The sequence below is a fragment of the Lissotriton helveticus genome, chromosome 1_1 (genome assembly GCF_964261635.1).
Source record: "Lissotriton helveticus chromosome 1_1, aLisHel1.1, whole genome shotgun sequence".
In the NCBI taxonomy this organism is placed as follows: Eukaryota; Metazoa; Chordata; class Amphibia; order Caudata; family Salamandridae; genus Lissotriton; species Lissotriton helveticus.
In genome coordinates this window covers 2,144,105,105-2,144,130,158 of record NC_136057.1, presented here as the reverse complement: position 1 = coordinate 2,144,130,158, position 25,054 = coordinate 2,144,105,105, and the positions used below count along the sequence as shown (strand labels likewise).

The 25,054-nt window shown below is 43.4% G+C and overlaps 1 protein-coding gene across 1 annotated transcript in view; it reads left to right on the top strand.

The window, feature by feature from the left end:
* The window catches only part of TMED5 (transmembrane p24 trafficking protein 5), a 48,509-nt gene extending 26,300 nt beyond the window's left edge, over positions 1-22,209 (top strand). Inside the window, exons 2-4 of the mRNA XM_078646341.1 lie at positions 1,529-1,626; positions 9,842-10,025; positions 19,618-22,209. Of these exons, the coding sequence (XP_078502467.1) occupies positions 1,529-1,626; positions 9,842-10,025; positions 19,618-19,836 (501 nt within the window). The 3' untranslated portion in view covers positions 19,837-22,209. The remainder of the gene's footprint in view (positions 1-1,528; positions 1,627-9,841; positions 10,026-19,617) is intronic.
* Positions 22,210-25,054: the final 2,845 nt, after the last annotated feature.

Here is a 25,054-nt window from a genome sequence, read left to right as displayed (position 1 = left end):
ACAGGATGAAGGTGCTGACAGATTAGGACCCGCAACGTTTCCCCTGTCCCAGTTTGCTAGGGCACTTGGACTGACAGCCCTGAGAAACTCTGTCACCCTGTGGCTAGAGTGTATTTGTATTTCTCAGGAGCCAGAGGGACAATCTCTATGCCAGATCTCCTGCTCACACCCTTAGGGAACACCCTGCCATATGAGAGGTAGAATATCTTGCTCTGGGTATCTCGGACCACTTACCATTGCTGGTCACTCTGGGCGGAGGGAGACAGGGCAAGAGGGGACAGTGGAGATTTAATGCCTGGGAAAGGGCACTTCCAAGGAGCTAGAGGACACCCTTGCTGGTTTGAGTCTGTGAACTCTGTTTTGTGGAGCTGTTGGTCCTTTATGACCTCCGCTTCTTCCGTTTGCAAATGTTATACTGTTCTGTGCCATGACACCCCTATGGCCTTGTTCACTACATAGTCTGAATCCCTCCTCTGCATTTTCAAGGAAGCAAACTATACAGATAAAGAAACTTCTGCCTTCGATTCCTACCTTCCAAGGTTCCCTAGGGCGCCCAACTCTACAAGACAGTTAACTTTGTTTTTCGTGTGGCTGTTCTGTTTTTACCTCTTGTATCCTTCTTGATGTCTCCCGGCAACTAACCGCCACTAGGGAGGAATATCGAAACACAGCAGGAGACACATCCCACAGCCAATACTAGGCTATCTGATGTGATGGAGAAGCCTGGGCGCTTACTTGCCTGGCTGAGTCGCAAGGAGGAAGAAACACGCTGGATGGGGGAAGTTTCCCAGGAGTTCGCCCGATACTATTGTGCTCTCTACACAGCACAGCCACAGACTGATGACTAGGAGACTGTGCGATTTCTGTAATGGATGCACCTCCTGACTGTCGCAGGAAGAGAAGGAGATGCTAGATGGCGACCTAACGCTTGATGGACTTACGAAGACACTCGCAGCAATGCAAAGTGGAAAGACACCAGGGGCCAACAGGCATGCTTTCTCACATTAAACTCGGACCTACCGGCTTTGCCAGTGCTTGTTTTTACAACAGTTAAGCAATACCTTTCTTCTATACTTTCTTCTAATTTGTTTTTCCATTAGTTTATTTTAACTGCATTTTACTGTACTGTTTAACTCTCCACTTATCTAAAAAGAAAAGCCCTAGACTTGACGTACAAAGTTGCTTGGCGTCCTGTGCAAGACCAAACTGAACCTGATTTTGAGTCCTGCATGACGGAGGGACAAATCCACTCCAGGTTTATTCTGTATAAAGGGCCAGGACAGATAATTCAGCCTCCTCAACAGATGACATTTACTATGTTTTTCCTCCTAATAGTGAGCAGTGATGCTATCAAAGGCATACTATTTTTCCCCCTACTGATGAACATTTCTACGGTGTGTGCAGTATAATTCAAATATCACTTTGACACATCTTAACAGTCTTACATGATTGTCACTTTTCCTAATCTTACTGTTGCATCTTTATTGCATTGCTCCTATAATATAGCCATCACTTTTGTATTTTGCAGGTTTTAGACGGTGCAGGATTGGACGTCAACTTTTATCTTGTTTCTCCCCATAATGATGTCCTCATTTTCGAGGAGCGGCGATCCGATGGGGTGCATACGTAAGTAGACTTGGAAGGGGAAGTGCAACTTGGTACCATCAGTATGAACAGTTTTGCAGAGGTTCAAAGTAAAGCACTTGCAAATAGTTGGCACGTGTAATGTTAAGTACAAAAAACGCTCATCTTTTTTTTTTTTTTTAGCTAGTAGGCACCTTAAACAGTACAATAACCACACAATGCTCCGGTGCCCTTAAATAACACACTACCTTTGGCTAGCATACTTCTTTTTTTAGGACTTGTGCCCTGCCTTCAGGGTTGTCCCTCTTTTCTTCCAAAAGTCAGCATAGATTTAAAAGGTAACCAATTACTGCAACACCAACCACGTTTGCTGGAACCTCGTAACGGAAATGCTAATGTACTTGTTTATGAAAAAATGTATAAAATACTTTGAAAACAAACTGTCTCATTACCAAACTTCTGGTCTTTACACACAAGGTCTCAAGAGGGTATTGCTTTAGGACTTGGTGAAAACCAAGATCGTCCACAAGGTCAAGCAACTCTTTTTAGACTATGAAGCTTTTTGGAGAAAGCGTGATCACTAGTCCATAGATAATCTTGGGTTACCACCTGCTAACAATCTCTGTTTCTTGACCAGGAGGCAAGCATCTACCGCAGCTGTTTTGAGAAGTGTTGCTGTTCCACATTTCCACAGGGCTACCACTTGAAGATCAGTCCATATCTTTGCTAGGCATTACTACATAGATTTCTAACTCCTGAATCAATATCTTGGTGGACGAAACTTCCCAGCAGTGTCTGTTTATAACAATTTGTTAAATATGGTGCTTATTACCATAACCATCCGGCGACTGCCATCGCAGCAGGAAAGGGACCGCCCGACAAGGAGTCGAAGGGCCCACCCGTCGTTTTTCAATAGGACCACCAGCTTGGCAGTCAAATTGTGCTGACTAACACTGCGGTTTGTGCTGCTACCCTGGAAAAGGGCCACAGTGTTCTTGAGAGTGCCAGGCACCATGTGCATGAATGTGCGTGGGAGCAGTACATGTGCCCACAGGGCCACATTACAGTGGCCCATGGGAGTCAGGGGCCCTACTTTGGGACCCACAAAGACCCTTTCTGTCTGCCTTTAGAAGGCGGTGGCCGCGATGTAAAGGCTGAGGGAAAGGGACATCATAATCCCTATGGTGGTGCCTCTCCAGGCACTGCTGCCATTGTAGTGATTACAGTCAGACCGCCATCCTGACAGGCTCCTTGAGCCTGTCAGAGGTGGCGGTCTTTCCCCCTGACCACCTCGGTATTGTAATCCGGCAGTCAGACCGCTGCCCTAGATGTCGGGCGGCCCGCCACCAACGGCCTGTTGGTGGCGGTCCACACCACATTGTAATGAGGGCCTATGTTTCTGCCTCTCTTTAAGATGTTGAGTTAGTCTTGGTATTCTATTATACTGTTAATGAATATCAATGATATTATTTGATGAAGATCCTGATTGGAGCTGCCTTGATTGAAAGCAGCCTTGAAGGCTCATGTGTTATTCCAGAAAAGTGTTGCAACTTGTGTTTGTGCTCTAGGCCTATGTTGTTTAAAGTTTCTCTTAGAATTTAGAGCTTCATTATTTTCCCTCACAGGTTGGTGCTAGCTCCACTAGATCTCCTCTCTTCAATCCTGTCCCACCTTATGAGGGACTGACCCCCCCCCCCATCCTTCCCTCTCTTACCTACCATCCATATTTCCCCATCTCTCCCTTTCACATTCAATCTAAGTTCATTTTCCCTCCCATTTCTTGCACTTGACCATTCCAAACCTGTTCTCCCAGGTTGTCTATTCTGGGCATTATGGGTGAAAACTGAAGAGGTCAAGGGCATATTTCAGTGATGTTTTCCCTGTTAGGACTTTGAAGGATCTCTTGGTATGGGGACTCTCCTCTTTCACGTTCCTCACATGAGTCTTCCCCTAAACTACTTTGTACATTCAAAATCAGTATAATAGTTATTTTCTTTCTACCACGTCACCATACTACCAGCCTTCTAACTCCTACAGTCAACTGATACCTGCTATGTTTGTGTTTGTTCAGCCAGGTCGCAGACAAACTCTGTAGACCATGTACCAAGCCTGCCTGTAACCAGCGCATTCCTGTGGGTAGCTCCTCAATGGACTCCTTAGACCATATACCCTGGTTAGCAGTGATCAGTGCAGGCTATGGGAAGCTCCTCTGTGACTTCCGTAAAGCTTTACAGACCATTTTCCACTTCTACATGTAATCCGCACGTGCCGGTGGGTTGCTCCTTGCTGGACGCAGTGGAATATTTTATCCTGGTTCTCTGTGATCCGTGCATTCATGGGCTGGCTTTACAGTCCCCTTTTCTGGAAAGCTCCTATGTTGCTTCCTGAAGGACTCTTAAGAGCATGTACCCTGATTGCCTGTATAAGTACAGGCCCAAAAGTCACTCCTCCATTCCTCGTGTGCGGGTTTTATAGACCATTTGCCCAATTAAAGTGTAACAAGTACATGCCTGAGGGGATGTTTTCTCCTGGGTGGATTGCACAGAGCATTTCCACTGAGGGCCTGTAACCAGTGAATTCCTGTGGGTTGTTCGTTTGCCGCTCAAACCCACCTTTTGGATCTGAAACAATCCATCTCAAGGTGTATAGATAAAGGGATTTGGAGCACCCTGCTGACACGTCACAGCTGAATTACCTCATGCATCATGGTCGATGTGGTTCAGTGTTACTCGCTTCACACACAGTTCTCACAGTTTGTTGGCCAGTGCCAGTACCAGTATTCTTTTCAAGTGTATCCCCAGACACGTGTTTCTAGATTCCTCTTTCATCAGTGGGGAAAATGTTCATAGGTCGCTGGACGTGCTGCCGCAGTTTCCTCAGGGTTAGTGCCACTCTCAGCGCGCAGGTGCTCACAGAGCTTGTCAGCTCACGGCTCACGGGAACCATCTTAAACAGTCAAAGGGATTTGGAGCACCTGCTGACCTTGTATAGATAACATCACATGCATATTTATCCTCACTTCTCTTCGTTCCACTCCAGGCTTAACTGCAGTTACACCATTGCATGCGTTTCCGTCCTTCACTTCTTTTTGCTCCAAGCATGGCAGCCTATTTCAGGACAATAGTGCCACTTTGGTCATCATATCTAACCCCAAAATGCTTCCCACTTAGGCCACATTGCAGTTCAACATTATTCCAGCCAGGCACTCCCATACAGTGTAGGATACTAACTGTCCACCAATTCACTTCAGTGCCTAGTCATGAGTTAAAAGCACTGTGTAAATACAATCCAATGTAATCAACAAGCAGACTTGCACGTCCTTTTATCAACATCATATGGATGAGAAACCAAGGCGGCCACTTGAGGGATACAGATAAAATTATACAACAGGTACATTAACTTATATTGACAGCCAATCAGAATGCTCTGCTTGCTGACTGTAGCTATTGCTATAGGTTTGGTTATGGAGTATCCTTTGCTGACAGTTCCCAGTTCGTGGTTGCAGTTTGCTCACAGTGAATACTCCTTCACTGCCTTTCTCCCAACGCTTACCTCTGCTTGGCTTCTTCCATCCACACAGGGACACAACCGTGCCCAGCACAGCTTCTCAATCAACCCTGCAGCATCCTTCTGCCTCTATCTCCATGTGGATCTCTTGGCAGTCCTCTACCGCTCTTTCTTTCTTCACCAAAGTACCCATTTCATTGTACAGATCCTCTTTTGCTGGTCTCCTTGAGGGAGAACATGAGGGCAATCGCCACAGGTCAGCCACAAAAACAAAACAAACATGGTTGTTTTTTATTTTTTCTTAGGTGGTGGTGGTGGTGGGTGGGTGGGTGGGTGGTGGGGGGGTGGGTGGGTGGGGGTGGGGGTGGGTTGGTGGGTTGGTTGGTGGGTGGGCCACGATGCATCAGAAACCAGAGCTAGGAGTCAAGCCGAACATGAGAAAGAAATTAGTTGCCCCAGTGGAACATGTCACAGCTTTGCAGGGTAAGAATATATATATAAATATATATAAAGTCTTGAATAAGCGTTTGTGTCAAACAGCATGAGAGAGAGGTGCAGAACTCTAGACCAGTGCCGTTCTTGCGCAATGCTGGCAGTTTTTAGCATATTGTGGCCATTCCTGGCATAATGATGGCCACTCTTACTATAATTCTACTACTAGCATAATGGTGGTAATTTTGTCATTCTGCATGCATCAGTGGAATGATGTTGAAAATCTGTCATATAATGATCATGGCATAATTGTGGTAATTCTTGACATACAGTGGGCATCCATGTTAGTGCTCACCCCTGTTACAACTCTGTCCTTGGTACCATGGTAAATAAACTGGCATATTGTGGGCATCCACATCTGAAATAACAATGTCCCTGCCATAATGGTGATAGTTCCAAGCATATTGTTTGCATCCGTTGCAGAATATGGGTAGGCATGTGCATAATGACAGTTTTAAAATTGTAATACGTATTTCTGATTTTTAAATTGACACTTAGTACACGCAATTATTATTTTTTTTTTTAACTTAATGTGTGATGTACGATAGGTAAACTTCTGTTATTGTCTGTTTTGTCCGCCAGGATGGACATTGTAAATTCTTTTTTAATCATTGTTGATAGAATTGTAATAACCTTTCGTACTGTTCTGACGCTACCTTTTATGATCTAATTGATCGAAATAAAGGAATAATGAATGAATGTATAATTAAATCGACACATATATAGCAGCAATACTTAGGGAGTACTTAGAAACACTTGGCATTTTAGGTCAAAAGGTGTGCTTCTGTTTTATTTATTTATTTATTTATTTATTCAACGTTTTATATAGCGCGAACAAGATCCTTACAGATATCAGAGCGCTTCACAGAGACAGGGGTAGGGGCAGCAGGAATGAACAGAGATAATGGGAGCAGTATAATAGTCACTAACATAATAGGATAACAGTAACGTACAGAAAACATATCAATATACAATCAGGTCAACAAGTAATATAAGACGGCACAAGTCATTGATCCCACTACAGAAGGGTTCAGGTAAACCTTGGATGTGTGGATGGCTTATACCAATTTCTTAGGATAGAGAGAACACTGGGTGGGGGCATCGGGAGGGTGATTCAATAAACCAAAGTGTATCATATATTGGTCGGTAGTAAAGAGAGTAGCGTAGTAATGTCACCATCAAGTAGGAGTATAGTGCCAAAGGACAAGGTGATCAGTGATACAAAGCGATGCAGAGTCTCTGATCCAGCACCTATAAAGTTCAGGAGATCTTGGCCAGAAGGATGGTTTTCACCTCTTTCTTGAAGAGTGCAGTGGAGGAGATAAGCCTGGTTTCAGGAGGGAGCGCATTCCAGATCCTGGGTGCCATTCCTGAGAAGGAGCGTTTGTATGTTTTTTCTTTCCGGAATCTACGAGGTTTCAGGAGTAGATTTATTGTACTTCTATTGGATCTTGAACCTCCTGATATAGACAACTTTTGAGCGAGGTAGTTGGGTGCATTGTGGTGCACGGCCGAGTGTGTCATAACTGCAATTTTTAGCTGTATTCTGGCTTCAAAAGGCAGCCATTTTAGAGACTTTAAGTCTGGGGATATATGCGAATGTTTTCTTGAGCCAGTAATGAGTCTCGCGGCAGCGTTCAGGGAGGCTCTTAGGGGTGCTGTTGTGGATAGCGGGAGTCCGCTGAGGGCCACAATTCCGTAGTCTATGCGAGGGATGACTAAAGCTTGTACAGCAGTTTGGAAGTCTTTGGCAGGGAGGAAGGGTTTAAGTTTCCTCAGTGTGTTGATTTGGAAATTAGCTCCGTTTGTGGCTTTGCTAACGTGCTGTTGCATGTTGAGCTTGGCGTCGAGTGTGATGCCTAGGGATTTCGCAGAATCCACGATGGTAGGTTGGACATTGAGTGCTGTTAGGTTATTGAGCCAGGTTTGGGTGGTGGAAATTTTCGCCGGGGGTGAGATGAGTAGGAACTCAGTTTTCAGAGCATTTAGTTTGAGGTGATTATCGGCCAACCAAGATTGAGTGTTACTAAGTGTGGAATTCAGAAGTTTGATATCTTCCGGGGATTGTAGCTTTAGGTAAAGTTGTGTGTCATCGGCGTACATATGGAATTGAACATTGGATGCTTGGAGCAAGGTGGGGAGCGGTTCCATGACGAGGTTGAACAGTGTGGGGGAGAGGGAGGATCCTTGTGGAACACCTAGATCTGCAGGCACAGGTGTAGATAGCACATTGTCGATCTTGAACTTCTGAGACCGGTTATGAAGGAAGGAAGAAAACCATTTGAGAACAGTTCCGGAAAGACCCATTCTAGTGCTTAGCAGCTCCAGTAAGTTCTCATGTTTGACCGTGTCAAATGCTGAAGAGAGGTCAAGAAGGATGAGGAGGCAGGACTCATTGCGATCAAGGATTTGGAGGGCGTCATCAATTATGTGTGTCATAGCTGTTTCCGTGCTATGTTTCGCTCGGAAGCCTGATTGATGAGGGTTGAGGAGGTCAAATTGGTCAATGTCTTTTGTTAGTTGGAGTTGGACACATTTCTCCAGCAGTTTAGCCAGGGTGGGGATATTGGTGATAGGACGGTAATTGTTCAGGTCAGACGGGTCAGCTGTAGGTTTCTTGAGTATAGGCATGACTTGCCCCACCTTGAAGGAGTCTGGAATGAGACCTTGTTGAAGGGAGCTGTTGATGATTTTGGTCCAAAGAGGGAGGAGCAAGGGGATGAAGTCTTTTACAGCATTAGCAGGTAGGGGGTCTATGAGGTGATTAGAGGGCTTCAAGGTGCAGAGCAGTTTGTGTATTGCTTCTTCCGAGTAGGTGTCGAAGTACAGCCATGATGCCTTGTTTTTAGGTTGAGTGTTAGACATTCTGGTGTGGTTGGGGAATCGGCTTACATCCATGATGAGGTCATTTCTTATGTTGTCGGTCTTTAGCTTAAAGATAGCAGAGAAGGCTTCACAGTGTGGGGTGTCGCTTGTTGTGCTGTTTGATTGTAAGGGTTGTGTCTTTGTTTGAGTCTTGATTAGTTCGAACAGCTTTCTTGGCCTGTTTTTTGCTTGGTCCAACTGGCGGCTAAAGAAGTCCGACTTTGTGCGCTTTATTTTCCTAAAGTAGGCATTTCTCTTGTTCTTAAGCGTTTTGAGATGCAGTGATGAGGGGTCAGATCTCCAGGTACGCTCTGCCATTCGCATAGTACGCCTGTCGTCATTGAGTCTGCCGTCATTCCAGGGGTTAGAAATTTTGGTGGAGACTCTCTTCAGTTGCAATGGGGCGACTTCATTGACTATTGAATTCATAGAGTCAAGGTAGTGGGCGGTCAGTGATTGAACATCCGAGGCACCTGAAGGGGGAAGGAGGAGACTGCCGATGTGGGGAGGCAGGGTAGTGGGGTTAAGATTCTTCATGTCCCTTTTCCAGGTTTTGGATTTGGTGGGTTGAGCCGGGTTAGATTTAACTTTTTCGTTGATAAAGAAGGTGATAATGTGGTGATCTGACCAGTCGCAGGATTGGATCGCCTCCAGTTGGGTAGAGTCCTCTTTGGCGATGATGAGATCGAGTATCGAGCCTTTGTCGTGTGTTGGTCTATCGCATATTTGGGTGAGGTCAAGCGCATTAAGGAAAGTTTTGAGACTATTCACCACTGTGTCATTCTGATCGTTCCAGTGGAGATTAAAGTCACCCAGGTAGACTTGGGTGGTCTGCCGACCGGCATTGGATGTGATCGTGTCCATGAGTTGTTGGGTGAATATGAGGTTGTCACCAGGCGGGTGATAGATGAGATGTAAAGCACAAACTTGTTTGCCCTCGCTGGTGATATCGAGGCAGAGGAGTTCACAGGAAGTAAGGGAGGGGGAGGTGGCTTTAGTAACGGAGAGGTTGCTCCTAAAAATGCATGCATGTTTTAGAGAATTCATTTTATTTTTCCAAAACATAGGCCTTAAAGTTGCTGCAATCAATCATTTACCAAAAGTAAGAGTCCAGTACCTATGAAGTAAATGTGAAGTTGAAAAAATCATGAAAAATGTTTGTTAAACCATTCAAATGCTTATTTAAGAGCACAAATGTTGGATCGATCATTGGTTTAAAGATGATGGCTATGTACACATGTGATGGAATACCTTCGGCAGTATCAGTGAATGGCCAACTCTGTCAATCCGTTCTAAGATAGCCTATCAGATTTCCAGAATTTGGCCAGAATCAATGTAAAGAATACATGAATAGTATGAAATATTGTGTGAAATCATTTAATTTTCCTTGTAGGGTAGAGACAGATGATGGCGATTACATGTTCTGCTTTGATAACACCTTCAGCACGATTTCGGAGAAAGTGATTTTCTTTGAGTTAATTTTGGATAATACTGGTGAAGATGGAAAAGAAGATGAGGACTGGAAAAAGTACATTATGGGCAATGACCCATTAGATATGAAACTGGAAGATATTTTGGTAAGTATCTATCTTCTCCCCATCAGTTGTATTTTGAGAATGCACATCCAGAAACAGTTTTTCAATTCTGTTCATATGAGATGAGATATGTAGCAGGAAATGTATAAGGCCAAATCTTTCCCTAAAGTATACCCTGCATGCCTCACCCATCCTCCAGTTAACGGCCCATGCTCAGGCATGGTTTGTATAACCCCCCCCCCCTTGACTGTTGCCAGGGCAAATGCCACAGAGGCTAGGACTGCTTTCGCTTACAGAAAACTACTCATGCATCTCTCCTTTTGATTTAAATTTTTGCAAATATGGTGTAATGTTTTTATTTTAAAAAAGGTTTTAACACTATTGTCATCTCCTGGGTATCATCAAAGTGTAGAGGTTTACCATGGTCAGGATGACTGACAGATCTAGGCTAGAAAACATCACCAGGTTGTTCCTGGAACCAAAGCTACCATTCACACCCTTCTGTGACATGAGGTTCCCAATCAACCAACAAATCTTTACAATACAACCAACTCAGAATCTTTATTAAACAGTTCTAGACACTAGGGGCCCGATTAGGATCGCGGTGAATCCGCATCCTCCAGGCCGGCGGAAGCCACCGCTGGCCCGGAGGATGCGGATTCACCGCTGCGGACACCGAAAAGACCCCCCGCCAGATTAGGATGGCTGGGGGGGTCATGTTTCCGTCCGCCGCTTTTCCGCCGTGGTCGCCTTCCGACCGCGGCGGAAAAGCTCTAATATGGTGGCGGTGTCTATCAGACACCGCCGCCATTGTAGGATGCCGGCGGAGACATGCTTTTCCACGGCGGGTTCTCCGCCGTAGAAAAGCATGTGGACATTGGTGTTTGGGGGCCCGTTGCGGGCCCCCAGGGGTGTTGGGGGTGGGGGGTGCACATGGGGGGGTACCTATGGTACCCCCCAACATTTACATGCACAAAGCGGCAGGCACCGCGTGGTGCCTGCCGCTTTGTGCATGTAAATGTAAAACATGCAGTTTTAACATTGCGGTGGGTGCTGCTTCAAGCAGCACCCGCCGCAATGTTAAACATACAGGATGTGACCGCCAGGGTGGCGGTCACATCCTAATTTGCAGGGAGGGACCGCCGCTGCCCCTGCGGACAGTCCCTCCAACTCTGGGGTGGCGGACGGACGCAGGTCCATCCGCCATCCTAATCGGCCCCTTAATTTGGTGTGTCCTTTCTTCTCTTAAAGAAGGGCAAACACTCAAGGACACTCTTTACTTTGTGCCATCTCAGAAATAATTACTTTGGCTACTGTTATCCGGCAGAAAGTGAAAAATGTCAATGCTATTCTCTTGGGAGCAAAAAAAGATTCTTGGAAAAAGAGTGACATATCTGTCTTAATCTTCCATTACCTATATTGGCAGTCCCTAGATTTTCGCCATCGATCCGCGCTGCTTCCCTGAGTTCCATCCTTAATTCTTCTCCGGACTGGAGGGTGTTTGATGCTATCTCTGAATTTTCTCAGATATTTCTTAAGGATCAGCCCAAACTTTCCTAGGAGAGCTTCTTAATGTGTGACTCTTGACTGCAGCCCCAGGCTCTGCGACTAGACTATCTGCTGTTTCGTATACAGGTTACCTCATAACAACATCTACCCTCAACGTTCCTGTTCAATTGGATTCGTGCTTGAGCCTGTAACCAGCTGCCTATATTACTCCCAAAAGGAAAAGTGACAATCCCCTTACTAAGGTGGGGTACAGGATTATGTGAGCCTGAAGCATTACTCTGTTGACCTTTGATGCTGTTTTTAGTGTTATGTGTTATCCCCGAGATTTTTTTCTACATCTGAGCCATTTATTACTCTTGCAATGCCAACTTAAATGTTTTTTTATACCAACTATTGTTTTTATTTGCATTTTTTAATATAAACAAACAAAGTGAGCACAAACAAGACATATACCATAGCATTGACGAATATCAGAGTATACATGCATAGAAGAGATGGAAATCTGCAGTGGTTGAATAGAGCCCAGGGCTTCCCTCTCAGTAATCAGCGGCTTCTTCTGCTTTCGCTGGAGCTCAGATTGTGCACCTACTCCTCCAGCCTTGCCCTGCATCAGGCTGTATCTTCACTAGGAGTCTCTATCCACTTTGTTGTGTGCGAGAGCTTGTGAGCCGGTAGGTACCAGTTCATAATATTCCCTCCACCTGACCCAGATCCTATCCAATCACCAGGGGCAACCTCTAGTAGAATATTACTTTTTTTAGCCCCCATGCAGGTGTACATCCTAGAAATCCACTGGGTCTTGGTTAGTAGGGTGGGCAACCCCCAAAGCTAAACAATGTCTCTCTTCCTAACAGTCAGTTCCAGTGAACAAAATGTTAACTTTCTTCATGGGAGGTCATGATCTCCAGGGACACCCCATAGGATAAATTGAGGATTGTGCAATATTTCATCATCTAATATGACACTAAACTTCGGCAAAATCATAGCTCGGTATCTCTGAGTGGTAGAACAACCCTATGGCATCCTGGCATCTAAGACAGCTAGGTGTGGAGATATTCCCAATGTATGGAGCCTAGCCCTCTCCAAGTAGACCCTGTGCAATGCCTTAAGTTGGATCATACAGAAAAGCGCCCTAATGCCTATCTAATGGGGAATCATCCGAGCAGCCCCCCATTCCACATATTCTAATGCCCTTCATTCCAGTCCCAGTGCTATTTTAAATGTCCAAGATTGTCAGGTATTATTTATAATGGATTTATAGAGTGAGGATACTTCTCTTTTTCCCAGTGAACCTCCCAACAGGTGTGTCTCTAAGGGACCCTATTGAGGCTGGTCCACCCAATCAACTTCCTTAGCGTGGAGGGCATGTCTGAGCTGGGTGTATTTATATAAAAGACTGTGAGAGAATTCATATTCTTTAAGAATACTTTCAAATTATCGGATAGCTCTGACTTCTATAACACCTTTTATCCTAAATATCCCAATCAAGTCCCTCTTAGCAAAACCATGTAGCTTGGGCACCTCTTTCAATACAGACCCTAACCATAGCAGAGTTTCTATCGTGACCCTGTTCTTCCATCCCAGGTGGGACCTTTCCCTGTCCCACGCCAAGAGGGCTGCCCAGGCCGGTGCGGGTAGGGTTGCTGTACCTTTCCAGTCATACGAATGGTGCTTCAAGATACGCTCCACCATGGCGCATCTGTCGAGTCGGACTGCCGGGTCATCGATCGTGCAGTGCGTAAATCCAATCTTTTATGGTCAGAAGCTGGGAAGCCCAGTATTATGCCCTTAGATATTTGAGTGCTGTCCCTGATTTTAAACCGATCAGTAGAGGGTTGCACCCCTCTATCAAGTCTGGTGAAGAAGGATTTCGGGATCAGAAAGGGCTTATTTTGCATGGAATATAGGAGTTTCGGTAGGGATCATTTTGAAAATGGACAATATCACTCTGCATGTCCAGCAGCGGTCGTTCTAGGTTTGCCTTCCGGAATTGCACTGAATTTGTGGTGACAAAAATACCTAGGTTGTTGAAGCCGTCCGCTACCACCCTAATGGGGCCTGGATAAAGTATCCTGGGTCCCAGTCCATAACACGCTTGAGTAGCCTGCAAGCATACCAACGTATCCAAATTTATTCTGTAACCGGAGTAGTCTCCAAAGACTCCAAAAATCACTAGGAGTGGGCTCCTAGTGTGTGGACTTATGCGGTTCCATATAAAGGAGGACGTCATCAGCATATAAAGAGATCATTTCCCTTTACCAGTCCACCAGGGCACTGCCACCATTAGATTCCATCTCTGATCTAATCCAACTGGCCAGGGGCTGAATGCACAAGGCGAAGAGCAGGAGGCATCCCTGCCTGCTGCGTCGTTCCAATAGGAATATCTCAGACATTACCCCATTCACTCAGATCGTGACTGTGGGCTCTGCTTACAGCAGGGCCACCCAGCTGCAGAAGCAAGTTCCGCATCCAAAGCTTCCCATGACCAGAAAGAGGCAGAACTGGAGGATTGAATTGTTGTTAAAACGTTCCAAGGCGATCATCCTTGGAGTGTTCAACAGGGTGAGGTTATAGGGGTGAAGGGGAAAGTACCAAGTGAGAGAAACAGAATAAAATAGAGAGGCGAGATACAACATGAATCAAATGCTTTTGAGCATCCGTGGACACCATGGCCAAAGGGGCCCTGATGTCCTGCACTTCATTGAGCCAATTGTGTAAGCGCCTGAGGTTTTGTCGGGTAGATCTGTGGGACATAAACTTACTCAGGTCGTGATGAATGAGCAATGTTATCTCTTTATTGAGCCTAAGAGTCATTATGGTAGCCAATAATTTGATCTCAACATTTAGAAGATATATTGAGTGATATGACCCACACGCCGTTCTCGTGTCGATGGCCACTCCAACAGTCTTGGCCGGAAGAGTCCCTGTAATGTCCGAGGTTGCCTCGAGGACTTTACCAAATTACTCTGAATGAACGTGTATGGCCGCCTCCAGCGACCTAAGGGTGGGTTTGGCTGGGTCATTCTCTGTGTGCATCTCTTTGGCTGGCGGGCCCTGGTCCATATTTGGTTTCACCATACTTGCTGGCGGTCTCCCTCTGGCACCTGCTGCTGTGTTTGCCTGCATGGTTGCTTACTCCAAAGGCGGGGCCAGCACTTTCCTCACCACTACCACTGAGGGCCCATTTGTTTGTCCTTCATTCCCATGGGAGTGTGGTTAGCACGTCCCTAGAAACATTCAGAGGCCACATGCACAGCAGATACTTTAATGTATTTAATTTTCGATTATGAAGACCTCTATATTACCGTTCTGCAGCTGTGAAACGAATGTCGTAATCCGCTTTCCCTAGATGCTTTATCGAGCGGGGAATAGGTCAGCAGTCCGGCTACTGCTTTTGCATGCGGGGAACTTCCACAATCTGAGCAACATGAAATCTAGGCCGAAGGCCTCTCTTGCCTCTGGTTCAACGTATAATGATGAAATGAACCCTCACAAGTCCACTCACTCTTATCAGTGTTATAACATGCAAATGCATCTTTAGCCTACATAAGGCAGACTACATATGCTTGGCTGCAATGCATGTTCTCTACATGAACACACATAGCTCACTATTAGGGTTGGTATCAAAGCAAATGGTCCTTGAACTTACAAAGGAAAACAGATCAGTCGCATCTCTCTTGTATCTCTGCTGGACACCTTCGAAACAAAGCAAAGTTTAAACTGTTGCTTCTGTCTACTTAATATAAGTCAGATCTCCTTTACAAGCCTCCTACGTGATGCCAGGTCATTTTCAGAATTCAAGTCTTGAAAATATTCAAACAATGTTTTTTTAGCAGACCCAGGAATTGCAAGATAAATCGTATTAATTGTGTCTTTTAGAAAAAACTATTTGCAAATGTGGTCTTGCTGCTCAGGTGTATCCTTCTGTAAGCGACCTCCGCAGATGCTTGGTCTGTCTGTGCTTCATTTGCTTCTAGCAGACAAAGGAACAACCCTTGTCTGCAGAAGTGTGGCTAGGCAGAGAAAACTTCAATGGTCACACTCTGTGTTCTAAATGCAGCTACACTTTTGAGGACAACATAGTTGTCTGCACGGGGGGGGGGTTGTAATGCAGATGAAATAGGATCTGCTTTTCCAGCACAGACGCTCCTCAGTAGCAGGGAAGGTCTATGCCCTGTGCACCACATTTTATTGAGCTTCCTGTACACGTTGTCAGTTGTAGTTAACTTTGACCTGGTGAATGCGGTGTATCCTCCCCGCCTCACCCGCAGCTGCTTCAGGTATCAAAGAGTGTGGATGCTGTAAGTTCAGTTTTCAGATAGTTACAGAGCTCAAGACCAAGTCCTAACTTCACTGCCACTCCTTGCAAATAAGCGGGAGCATCTTATCCTGTCCTAGCAGTCATAAAGAGGATACTGTAAGCCCCACCCACTTTTTAGGTAAGTTGTTGCTAGGAATAGCTTGCAAAGACTCATCTAGGTAATTGAGAACTGCTCAGCCAAAAATCAGCAACTGTGGCAGCAGAAACATTCCTGAGAGAATGGTAATTGGTGGCGGGCTGGCCATTCTGCCATTTTCCCAGTAGGCTGGAGATTAATGGTCCGTTTTCACAGCAGAATGGTTTGCTATGACCCAACTATTCCCATTGTAATTGTGGCCTCTGACAGAGGGCCTGATGTAGATCTCAGCAGACGGGTTACTCTGTCACAGCGGTGACAAATATCCCGTCGGCCGAAATATATATCCCATTTTATCCTATGGGACATATATTTTGGAAGACTGGATCTCCATCACCATTGTGATGAGGTAACCGTCCGCTGAGATCTGAATAAGGCCCTCTGTCAGAGACCACAATTAAAATGGGCATAGCTGGGTCATGGCAACCCAAAGTTTTGAACATTTTTGCCAGGGCGAATATTGGTTTCCAGAACTGCCTGTTAAATAGTTTTGAGGATCAGATTTCTTTTTAATGCAAATCATTTCCTTGGATCTTCCCACTGCTCCAAGTATGCTGAAGAAGATTAATCTTGATATGAAGCTGTCACTTTGCCATACATGTATAACCAATGACAAATAGTGCCAAAAATCTTTCAATAAAATGTTGGAACTAAGAACAAAAGGTGGACAAATCCATTTCAGACCAGGGCTGCTTCACAATTTTCCGAGCTGTAGGAGCAATCTTTGTTGTCCAGCCATTCCTGTCTCAGTTATCTGAGGTGTCTCTGCGGCCGTAAGGTAGTGGTCGTCAGGCAAACGAGGAGAGCATCCGTTCATTGGCAGGGCGCCTGGGAGGCTACTGGCTGTCATTACACTTCTCTCCTGGCATGCTGGCATTTTAGCAACAGATCCTAGAGAGTTTGCAGGAGTGAGTGGAGATAAAGTGAATGCTAGTTTTTTTAGTTTCTTTTAAAAGGAGTTTTATATAGCGCCAACTAGTCCTGAGACATCGGGTATCAAAGCGCTTTACAAGACGACCAGTTTCGTTACAGATGGACTCATTCATTTTTGTTAGGCACAGGGAGATTAAGTGATTTGCCCAGAATCACAGGATATTGTTGTACAAGGTGCTTTATTAGACCAATTGTATTATGTGTTTTATGATTGATTTCTAAAAGTCAGCACAGTTGTGTTGGGTTGCATACACAATGCTCTAATTCTAGCTGAGTTTGTTACAGTACTATGTTATGGTTATTCGTTTTAACCTAGATGTGCGTGATAAAACGGCATGGATTAAAAAATACTATGACTAGACATCTTCTTAGGCCTGGGTGAAATTTAAATGATGCCCACATTTTCCAGATAATATCTACTTTTTGGAATTCTAATAATTGTTTTTGTCTCCCTCCACTTTGAGTCAGGCATATATTTAGTCTACAAGTATATAGCTATACTCTTATTCCAAATAACAGTGATATTTGGGATACTTGCCTTTGCATAATTATGCACCCTAAATTTTTGATATTCACCTCCTACTAGTAGAGTGGTACGTTAATGCAAATGTTTTTTCCAGTCATTATAATAGGAATGCTATTGGGAAAGGGTGCAGACATCATGGCCCAAATGTACACAGATTTTTCAGTAATAGGTGCATTCATCAAAAACGTCAATGAAGTACAGTAGTCAAGGCTCTTGGTTCAGGGCCTGACAACACTATCTACCAGCTTCTTCTGTGACTATAGACAGGCACACGAACTACGGGATGCTGTGGTTTTTTCTACTAAATTATGGACTTGCTGCTTTTGCCACTTAATCCATCATCTACTGCATAGTCTGGAGACTTTAAACAATAACACAATTGTTTCTAGCTCTGTAGGATCAAAAGTTCCCTCAAATGTGGCGATTCGTGTTCCTGTGCAGTGGAAAGGCCTTTGCAAAGGTTGACTAGTCATCTTTCAGTTGTTTATTGCTATATTTGGTTGTTAATCTGATACTTATGAGGTGAAATATTTTCCTAGACAGTGTAACCATATGTAAAAAAAATCAAAATAATGAAGCAATACTATCGCAAAATGGACTGTTATGTTGCATAATTTTCCTTTTCTTGCCACATAATTTAGTCAACCCTCCCGCATAATTTCGTCCTCTCCTGTCGCATAATTCCAGTGGCCCTGACGAAAGAGGGTCCCTCTTCTCCTTCGTATGGTTGCTGTTCTGAAAAACGTAAAAATGGCACCTTAAAAACCTTGTATCCAGGTCTTTAAAGTGTACAACTGTTCCAATGAGCTTGATCTCCCTCCCCCTAGGCCTGAACTTTAGTTTAGTTCTCCTGTCTGGGGGGGATGAGGTTTGAGTCATGTTTACAGGGAGAGGTAGAAAACTGTTTAAATGCCACAAGTGTCTGTGGCTGACCCTCTTTGTTCCATGATGCTATGCCTCATAGTCCCCTCAATACCTTCTGTATTTCTGAGCCTCTGAGTAGTTTTCCTGCCACTGCTTATGTTCCCTTCCTTGAGAACAAGGTCCAGAGCAGCCCAGCTCCAGGGCCTCTTCGCCTAGCTGTACAGACACCCACCCCAAGTGACACACCTCACTTACACCATTCAGCCATTTCAAAGCCAGATGCTGGGATTGATGATTCCCAATGCGAGTAACAACCACAGAGATTAACTGAGCCCTAGAAAGGAAAGTCTCTGAAAAGAGGATTTGCAACGTTGTCCCGAGGTCCAGGATTCACAAGGTGGTCCTGAGGTTAGAGATTCACAAGGTGGTCCTGAGTTCGAAGAGGATTGGAAATGGCACAGTAAGAGTGGTGAGTGATGACTGATTTCGTAATGGAACATTTTAGGTCCTCTGAATTTATTTTTAAGGATTACGTAAAAATCTTTGAAAATATTTCTTAGCACTCCTTTACAATATTGTATTACGTTATAAGCTAGGGTAGACTGAACTAACCTGATTACAGTGGTTTGTCATTCGCGGGGCCTGGAAACAGCCTATTCTATACCTTTCAATAGAAGACTCTTAACAGGGATCTAGTAAGTCAGCGATCTATATTTTGGGAAAATCAATAAGATAGTAAGTCATTGATGATGAAGTTCTGAATACATGGGAAATATATTTCGTGCTGGTATGACCTCTGGCTTGATACTCCTAGTGTGAAGTTCCTCTAACTTATGATCAGGTACCTTGGTTTTGTTAGCATCAGATCACGGATCTTATTTTTATATTTATAAACTATAATTGCAATTGCAAACACTAAAGTACCTACAAGAATGAAACAACATGGCATTAAAATGCATCATTTAGATTCACATATTGATTATATTTTCCTATATACATAAAAACAATACAAATATGTCAGCTACTACAGAGTGCGTCCATGATGCTATAGCAGCTTCCATAACTGAAAACAATAAATGATGTCAGCCTAGATAGTTGGAAGAGTCGATGACCACTTTTCTGTGCATCTCCAAGAACTTCACACTTTCTAACGAGAGATAAAAGACTCTAAAAAGAAGTATATGGTAAACATAGAAGAGTGATCAACGGGAACTGTGATGATGCTCATGATAGTATTGCTGATGACTTTCAAATTAGGTTGCATGCAATGTTTAATTTGATGTTACTATCCTTAACAAGTCAAAGAAAACTAGCATGTACTTCCCTTTGTTTATGTTTCTCTTAGGAAAAGATGAATAATGTTAAGGCAAGGCTAAGTAAAAGTGTCCAGTTGCAGACCCTGCTGAAAGCATTTGAAGCTCGGGACCGAAACATTCAAGAAAGTAACTGCGAGCGAGTGAACACATGGTCCATGATAAACCTGGTTGTGATGGTAGTCGTATCAGCTGTGCAGGTGTACATGCTCAAAAGCTGGTTTGAGGAGAAGAGGAAAAGTAGGCCATAAAGGAGTTTAAATTGCAGAAAAAAACATTTTCCCGGTTAATGAAGAAGGTGTTTGGAAAAGAGGATTAATGTTACAGCTGAGGCTGGTGGTTTGTTAACACATCTAATGACACACAGTGCCGGCTAATCTTTATCCGACCAAAAAGACTTTTCATAATCAGTCATATTATTTTTCACTTTATTACAAAAAAAATGTGAAATGCCATGTCATATTGTATATTTTTGTGTATTAGATTTGGTAAAGTACGACAAAGAAAAATCACATCTATTGGTCAATTCAGTGTTTCATTATTCTCGAATGACTTGTTAAGGTAACTATACGAACACTTCCAAATGTATTACCCAAAATAGTTTTATTGTAAATCCTCGCCTCCCATTTTTTTTAGAGAAGTATAGATGTTTTTGAAAAAAGATTTAATTGTGAAACTATTCACTAGATTTATATATTTTTCTCGGATGCCAATAATTTTATAAGCCATAAAGCCAATGACTACACGGAAAGTACTGTTTGGTAAACGTAAAATCTTTCTTAAAGATCATCCTTGTTTTTCTAGGCAAGTGATGAAATCACTTGTTTTATGTGAAATCATGCTAGAAAATGTTTCCTGCTTATTTGAAGGACATATGTGCAACAACCCTTTCACGGTTTACTGTATTTCACCAAATGGACAATAATGCTAGAAAGGTTCAAAATATTCTGCTGTGCAGGGTTTTGCCCTTCTGCTTTCAATTACATCTAAGTCATTTTCTACATTAATGCTAATTTCAAGAATAGTGCGTGACCAAGGTGCCCTCATTTACTTCTGAGAATAATGGTGCGCATCGTATTTATATGGCAATATTACAGCTACAAGAAGCGGAGGTAGCACAGTTACACTTTATATCTCGCTTCAGGGACTTTCTTTGGATCTGTATCCATCAGAGGTGCTTTGCGTTTAAAGGGGTGACCCTTGGAGTTTCCGTCAATTTATTTGACTGGAAGGAGGTACGAGGCAAACGGGGATCCACATATTTCTGCATTGATGGCTGTTGCTTCTGTGAACGAAGATTGAGGAGTGATAGGTCTCTGCTAGTCTTGATGTTCCAGTGACCCACCATTGGGGGAATTGGGCCTGTCTTTGGGTAGCATTATTTTGTTTTTCTGCTAATGCGCTTCTGGTATTTGGAACATCCCCCCCAGACACCTACAGTATCAAAATGTCAAAGAATGGTGTTTGGACCACAATTGCCCCCCCCCCTCTTTTCTGGCACCATGATGGTGTAATTGTATTGACATGCCCCTGTATTTTGAGCCAAATCACATGGATGTGGAATATTCTCTCTGATGTATCTCAGTACTTGAGTTCATTGTACTCTATATATATTGCTCTGAATATGGCACAGTGTGCTTATGATGAGCACCAAAAATGGGTGAAATGATTGGTGAACCCTACAAAAACTTCGAAAACACCCATAATTCCTCATCAGTGGAATCATGGGAGGAATTAGATGGTTTCGATATAGCTTATGCTCACCTTAGACTGAAGGTATCGCACAATCATCGGAGAAGCCATTTTTTCCGATATACATTGTGCTAATTTTTTAAAGAAGTTATTGTGCAGATTTTTGACCATGAAATAGTGTACAATCTCACCCTAATTTCACAGCAGCTGAACATGACATGCTTTTTTCCGTTGATGAAGATGAAGACATCAGAACCTCTAATAACAAGGGGCACGTGCTACTTATCTGCTTGGATTAACCGAATATTCATGCACCTCAAGATGTGCATAAGATACTATTGTTTCTCACAAGTATTGATGCCAGTCCAGTTGTTGTCCAGCCATTTCGATGTGGAAATTGATTTATCTTGAGAATTTGATGCTCCCTCTTGCAGTCTATCACTTTCTTCTATGAGTGGTCCACAGTGTGCATTTAACAAAATGGATAGTTTGGCTAAATATACTGAGGGTACAGACTGTGCTCAGGCAAGGAGGCTTCGACAGTGGCACCGAAGCATTGAGGATCAACTTTATTCCACAAAGAAAGGAAACTGTAAACATTATGATCTGTTTGCTTGTTCACCTGGATGTGCACATTGGAGCGGGTATGAGGACATTGGTGATAAGCTACTCGTTGCCAAGTTGAAGGAACTTCCTGCTTGGCACTGTGTTTCAATACTGTGACTCGACTGTCAGGCTGGATTATATTCTTGATATTTTAATGTTTATTGTGCGCTGCTCTGTGCACAAGCCAAGACGTTCTTTCCTAAGCCTACATTATGACACTAATGCCAAGTACGGATCCGGGGATAAGAAAACACCTACCTCCCTCTCAAGTCGTGTTCACTGTTTATCATGAATTTTTCAGACAATAAACATGTATTTGAACAACATTCTTTACAAGAGGTTTGTTTGTTTATTTCATGATTTTAATACAACTTGGCTACAAATATGCCATGTTAGTTTGCATGCCTTTACAATGCAGTTGTTGCAACGACCGCGGTGTTACATTGCATACCATTACAATGCAAGTCGGAACAATGACTTGCTGTGTGGTGGGGGGTGCTGGATTTACTATTCCAACTCCAGTCTGTGCAGTCTGCCCCCTACAGCAAGTCATTTTTACGACTTGCATTGTAATGGTATGCAATATAACAACGCACTCCTTGTAACGACCGCGTTGTAGTGGCATTCGTGGTAAACAATTTATGACTGTATATTGAGGACTTAACGGATGGTTGGAAACATATGGCAGGTTTCCGTTACAATGTCTGTTTATGTTCGTTTGTAAATAGGTATCACAAGGTTCGAAGGTTGGGCTAAAATGTATGGAGGTGTTTAGTGATATTGACTGCTTTGTAGTGTAGGGGTCATGTGGATGGTTGTGATTGAGGCAGGCTTTGTTTCAGAATTTATTTGAATGTATTTTGAGCTAGTGTTGGAAAAGAAACCGGTCAAGCTGATGGGCATAAGATTCCATGACCTGAGTTTGCAGGAGTCCAATGTTTGATGTGCGGATTCTCAATTTGAGCCATAATTGGTGCAAATAGAACCAAAGAGGAACAAGCAGTGGCAAATGCAATCGGTCTGGCCCTGGCAAGCATGCAATTTTGCTTTTATTTTTTGCGAGCATATGCAATACAGATACAAAGCATCTTGCACAAAGATGGGGGAGTGTAGATCACTGCCCCTGGCCCTCATGGGTACTGCTTTTTAGGTGGATGTGCATGTTATATAAAATGGTGTCACTCACAGTGTAAGCGCAGTAGCGGGAGTGGTCCGACCCACTGCCCTACATTGTGTGCAGCACAATTTAAGAAGAGGGCTGCCCTATAGCGCCGTTACATATGTGAGTATGTTTTTATTTTTATTTAGGACTATTTTGAATTCATGAGGCTGGCGTGATGGCCACAAATCTGCAGGCCAGACTTAAAAATGTAGCAGCAATGTCTAATTTAGGCTGATCAGATAACCAAGAATGACCATAAAACCAACCCAATTGAGGATATTATGATTAATGAGAACACTCAGGAGCAAGTGCAGGTGTATTACACGAAGAAATACAATATTACAGATGTAGATATGGTAATCCAACAATAAATATTCAAATACCGTGAGATGTAGAGGTGGTCAGGTTGGACACTGGATAACTGTATACGTATTTGCAAATTGCTATAAAAGTTAACCCCCAGAGTATTCTACTACGAATGCTGTGCCCAAGGAAATGGGCATCAGTGCCCTTTCCAGATAATCTGTTAGTGTGTGCACTGAGAAGTATGCTATTAATATTAGTATGTCAAAGAATAGCACCTGATTTGTATAGGCCCCATAATACTTTGCACATATTAATGTGCTCCTGAATAATTGTCAGACAAAATGTAACAGAATTATTAATTACTCATTACTGCATGCTTTAGACATAGCTGCCAAGGTTTCAGATTGCTTATGTGTGACATTTCCGTGTTTTCAATGTATTTATGTGTGACATTCAACGGCCAAATGTCTGACACTAAGAATGACACTTTCTCACGAGAAACCCCAAGCAACGAAGTTCATGAAAGGAGATCATTTTTGATACGTACACCATTTTGAGCAATGGGTGCTCAGGAAAAAAAAATTATGAAACTGCTGCAAACCCCCTCAGATAGGAAGTTGGTAACTTACTGTCCCTATTTTAAAATAACTTGCACATTTATAGTGCTTTTGGTTACAGCCTAGGACCTCCGAGCACTACTCACCGCTGCAACAAACAGGAATCAATTGTGTTTTGCGCAAAGACACACACACTCACCCTCTCCTTCTCCCTCTCCCACTTCCTCTCCCCTCCCGACCGCCATCAGTGATGCATCAACTGATTGAGGTTTTAGAATGTAAATAAATGCAGATAAGTCATGCTGGTTATAACAATGCCGAAGTGCACACACGTCGGTTCCAGGGACTTTAATGTGCGTGACTAATGTATTTTATTGCTGCGATGCGGCCACCAGCACTAAAATGCGTTAGTCTAACCCCTGATGCATGGTACTTGGCAGGGCTGTTTAGATCATACCGTTGCCGGAAGCAAAGAACTGCTGCAACGCTAGCCCAAATGTGCTGGGAATCGAAAGATTAGAGTGAAAATAGGCTTGTGTGTCTGCACCAGAATTACGTAATACTTGAAAGCTCCTTTGTTTTCTGGTTGAAAGACTTTGTAATTTGCCTCAACACTATGTAGGACCTGGTTTAAATAAATATGAATAGTTCTCAAGTTAAGGATTTTTGTTAATTTATAATACAAATGAAACAACTAGAGATTACGTGAAAGTGAAGGGTATCTGAGTAAATAAGTCGGATAACATAAGGAGGTAGTGAAGGGTAGAAATAGAAATAAGGGAAAGATCAAAGGGGGTTAAGTTCCACACATAGGGGTGTAGCTGTTTTATCGTATGAGGTGTCTCCAACCTTTTCTGTAATGAGCTATTTATGTTCACTAAAAATAATGCGAACTACTTATATTATTAGTGTTGTATAGACAACATTGTGTACTTGAGTCACTCTATGCAAGACTGCCAGAGGTGATTAACTCAGTGCATCAGGCAGGGTTGCCAGTAGTAATGCAAGAAAGGTTTTATCAACTGGGTATGTAGATACATTTTAGAACTTTACCATTTTTCTCCGAACTTCATCTTATGAGCACTGATAATACACACACTTTCATCTTGAACATGCTCTTTTCAGTTTTAGAATACATATGTTAAT